At 50.5% G+C, this 3,798-nt stretch overlaps 1 protein-coding gene across 1 annotated transcript in view; it reads right to left on the minus strand.

Moving 5' to 3' along the window:
* Positions 1–221: 221 nt before the first annotated feature.
* ELOVL3 (ELOVL fatty acid elongase 3) overlaps positions 222–3,798 on the minus strand; it is a 5,555-nt gene continuing 1,978 nt past the window's right edge. Inside the window, exons 2-4 of the mRNA XM_009322474.1 lie at positions 3,101–3,232; positions 1,240–1,391; positions 222–643 (exon numbers count right to left, since the gene is read on the minus strand). Coding sequence (XP_009320749.1) covers positions 222–643; positions 1,240–1,391; positions 3,101–3,232 — 706 coding nt within the window. The remainder of the gene's footprint in view (positions 644–1,239; positions 1,392–3,100; positions 3,233–3,798) is intronic.

Genomic DNA, 3,798 nt, shown 5'->3' on the forward strand with positions numbered 1-3,798 from the left:
AGCCTGCGACAACCCGCACCTCACTCTGGCATGCCACCCGCTGCAAGGCAGACACACCAAAGGCCAATGCGCAAGTTAATCTGAAGGCTGTTATCCAGAGTGACCTCCTCCTAACCCCCATCACACCCATCCCATCAGGCATCTGAGCTCCAGACAGGAGTAAAAGTTTCCCCTTTCCCTCTCCCCCCCCTCCACCCCAGTCTCCTCTTCCCTCCCTGGTTTTATTCCCCCTTTGATTTCTGGATGTTCCTCAGATAAGTCTTGAAGAAGAAGTTGCAGAAGAGCCCCAGGAAAGTGAAATACAACATGAATGAAAAGAAAATAATTGTCCAGGTGGTGTGGCAGACCTTATCTTCCCTCCAGAAGATGATCAAAATATTCATTATTACATATGCCAGCATCTGCAGCATCTGCGAAAAGGTGATTGCCATGGCGATGAAGCGGGATACCTTGAAGCCTGCGGCTCGCACGGTGTAGTAGGAGTACATGACAGCATGGATACTGAAGTTCAAGACTGCAACCCAGCCGCTGCCAGCCACCATATCCTTATAGCTATACCAAGTCATGACCATCGTGGTAACGTGGTGGTACCAGTGGAGGAAGATGAGCTGCTTTTTCCGGAGAACAATGAACACGGTGTCACCTTGGGTCGGGGGGAGAGGTGCATTGTTAGTCAGGTAAAAGCACAGCAGTTGCGCAAGTTTTCACGTGAGGCAGAATGAGCGAGCTGCAATGCTGAGGCCATTATGTGGCTTGATCCCACCAAAACCTCGGTTCCCATTGGAATTGTCTGTATTGACAAAGCCCATGTAGGCACCTACCTGCTGGCACGTTTGTGGTACAAGAGCCCCTTGCTCCAGGCTTGCTTACCTAGCTCTACCTACACAGCACTTCAAACCAGCTCTTCTGTAGTTTTTTGGATGGAAACTGGGTGGAAAGCCCAGCCCTCCCCTGCCCGCCTGCCTGCCATCCCCTTGCCGCAGTCATCCCAGTGCAGAATTGCCTAGTCCAGGTGCTGGCCTGGGGATCAAACCAGAGTGATAACATCAGCCTGCAACCCTGTGGAGACAGAGCATGTCGTCTGGGTTGAGCAACAGGGGGAGAGAAAATGAGTGACACGTGCAAGGCTAGACAGCCCTGTTCTCCGAGTAACATTTGGACAGAGACCTGTAAAAGAAACCTACTTGTAAAAGCAAAGGAGTTACGAACACGTGGGATAAGGAGAAGTTTCAGACTCACCAAGTTCCAGGAGTTTGCTCAGCACAAATAAATAGGTCCAAAGCTTGGAGATGGGGTGGACGTAGAAGGATGGACTACACACCGATTGCTTAAATCCCTTGGTAGAGAGGATGAAGGCCATTTGCTTCCAGACCCGATGGGCCCCCATGGCACTGCAACAAAAACAGAGGAGAGCTGAACACTGTGCCCAAGGCTTCACCAGAGCCTCCGACAGCTCTGCACCCAAGAATGTTTAGCTAACTCCACCTCGATGCCCAGGGCAGTCCCGGGGACATCTAAACAAACTGTTGTCTTCTTAGACTTTTGAGCAGGTTTCAGCCCCCTGTTCACTGGGCACAGGCTTGCCCAAGACCTCTTGGCCAGGATTTCAAACACACATATTTCTGCAAGACAAAGCAGGGAAGGGCTGCTGCCCACACCAGAACAACAGCAAGGCACAAGGAGTAAGTAGGTTGTGAGCCACCAACATGGCCCTTTGGCTTGCCTGGCACCATGCGGCAGCTCCTGGAGGATGGCAGCACCCACGCTCTGAGCAGCAAAGAATGCTCCCTCATTACACCCCCTGCTTCCACTGCTTGAAGAGGCACTCAAGAGTAAGAGCTGCCATGTCTGGTCAGAAAAGGGGGACAATTGTCCTGGTGTCCCATCTGCCGACAGGGCCCAACAGTGCATGCCCAGGGAGCATTTACAACCTCCTGTGGCAGGCAGTTCCTACAGCTTATGAGAAGAAACATCCCTTTTTCTTTGTTATCAACCTGTACGTTTCATTCGCATGAGCTTGTCTCCGAACAGACCGTGAACAGTCATCCCCTGAACCCCCATCTCCCACAACTTGTGATTTTACAGACCACTGCCATGCCCTACCCTCACAGAGGGCAACCAGCGTCCCTCAGACTTGGCCAAAGCCAACTTGTGCACGTAGGCAGAGACACTCCTCTGGAGTTACAGAGGCAGTAGTCTAGTTTTGCTCTCTTCCACCAAACAGACTGAAAAGGTGTGGAGATGAGAGGAATGTTGGAAAATTGCCATCTGCTTGTTTAATTACAGAGCATAGGCTGAATCATTCTCATGGTCACTGCAGGAAATCAGTACCGTAAGACTGGACAGTTTGAAAACAGATATTTTAGATTGATCTTCACATCTTGCATGGCTGGGGAGGGGGGGCAAATCAGAGCTAGAACCCGGCAGTAGTACGAGGCTGTTCTTAAAAGGCGTCTCTAAAAAATGGGCAGGAAAATAACCCTGTCTTTGTACCATCATTCTCCTGCCATTGCAACTACTCATTCTTTTTTCCCCTATATAAAAAACATACTGGAAAGACAACGCAAGGACTGGTGGTTGTCAGCAACTTTGATACATTCAACCAGTTTGTGCTACCGGCCAGAGAGGACCTCCCAGCCTCTTTCATGCTCTTCTTCAGATTTACAGTAAGAAAGGTGCTTCTGTGAGCGTACCAGAATTTTCCCCACCTCCTACACAACAGGGTTTGAAAAAGGTGGGGAAAAAAATCCCTAAACATCTCCATTTTTAAAAGTAATAGACCTCAAATCAAACTTATAATTATCAGGCACCCTTTGAACGAGGATCTCTGCTCTTGCAGACTTCACATTCAAATCTACCCACTAATGATTTTCAAGCACAGTCCCCAGTGGTCCTTCTGCAACTCATTTGACTTGCTGGAGTATTTCTGGTGGGGAACCAACCACCTGTATGAGCAGCTCACTTCCCCTTATGGGAAAGGGCCTCCAAGCGGAGAAAACCATTTATTTCCCTAATGACATAGTGGATACCCAGAACTTCCTATAAATCCATTCCTGAGGGAAGGTCTACAGCTGTCTCCGGCTTTAGCAAAGGCTCTTACCTGAACAAGGCCAGACTGAGGGACCACAGGGTCAGTGGTGCTTGCAGTTTGTAGCCTCTCCGTTCCTTCATGAAATGCTGGATTCCAAAGATCAGGATCACATAAGCCACAGCAAAAAATAAAGACTTGTGCCTGCAAGTAGAGGAGAGGCAGCAGTCAGGGGAAGACCCAGGCTGACCTAGTTCCAGCCGGGCTTCTGTAGAGCCAGCAGAGCGCTCTCACCAAGAAACAAAAGATCTCCCATTCTCATGTTAAGGTTGGGCTTGGTCACAAGAAGCCTACCCTGACAGCGGGCAGAGCTGACGAGGAAAAACCCTGGGGACTGCAGAAAAGAAAGCGAGCTGTTACATCGTGGAGATTTCCACAGGACCCTGATGGGATGAGGCAGGATCTGGTAACCTGCGAGCAGGGTCGCGAGCAAACACATCAATGCATTTTATCCACTTACACATGATACCCTACAGGCAGAGGATGCTCTTTGCCTAAAGAGGCCAGTTGCACCAGAAAGCTAGAGCCTCAAGGGCCATGTGTTATGTCCCACTCCTTTCCAAGGCTTTGGGGCAGCACAGCAGGGCTGAGCGCCCTGTTTGCCGGTGCAAGGGCTGCGGTGGCCATCCGTGGCTGCTCCTTGCCCTCTTGCCACATCACAACCTCCCTACGCACCGCAGCACGCCCTCGACCACCGTTTGCTCTGCTCG

The sequence above is a fragment of the Pygoscelis adeliae genome, unplaced genomic scaffold (genome assembly GCF_000699105.1).
Source record: "Pygoscelis adeliae isolate BGI_AS28 unplaced genomic scaffold, ASM69910v1 Scaffold244, whole genome shotgun sequence".
Classification (NCBI taxonomy): domain Eukaryota; kingdom Metazoa; phylum Chordata; class Aves; order Sphenisciformes; family Spheniscidae; genus Pygoscelis; species Pygoscelis adeliae.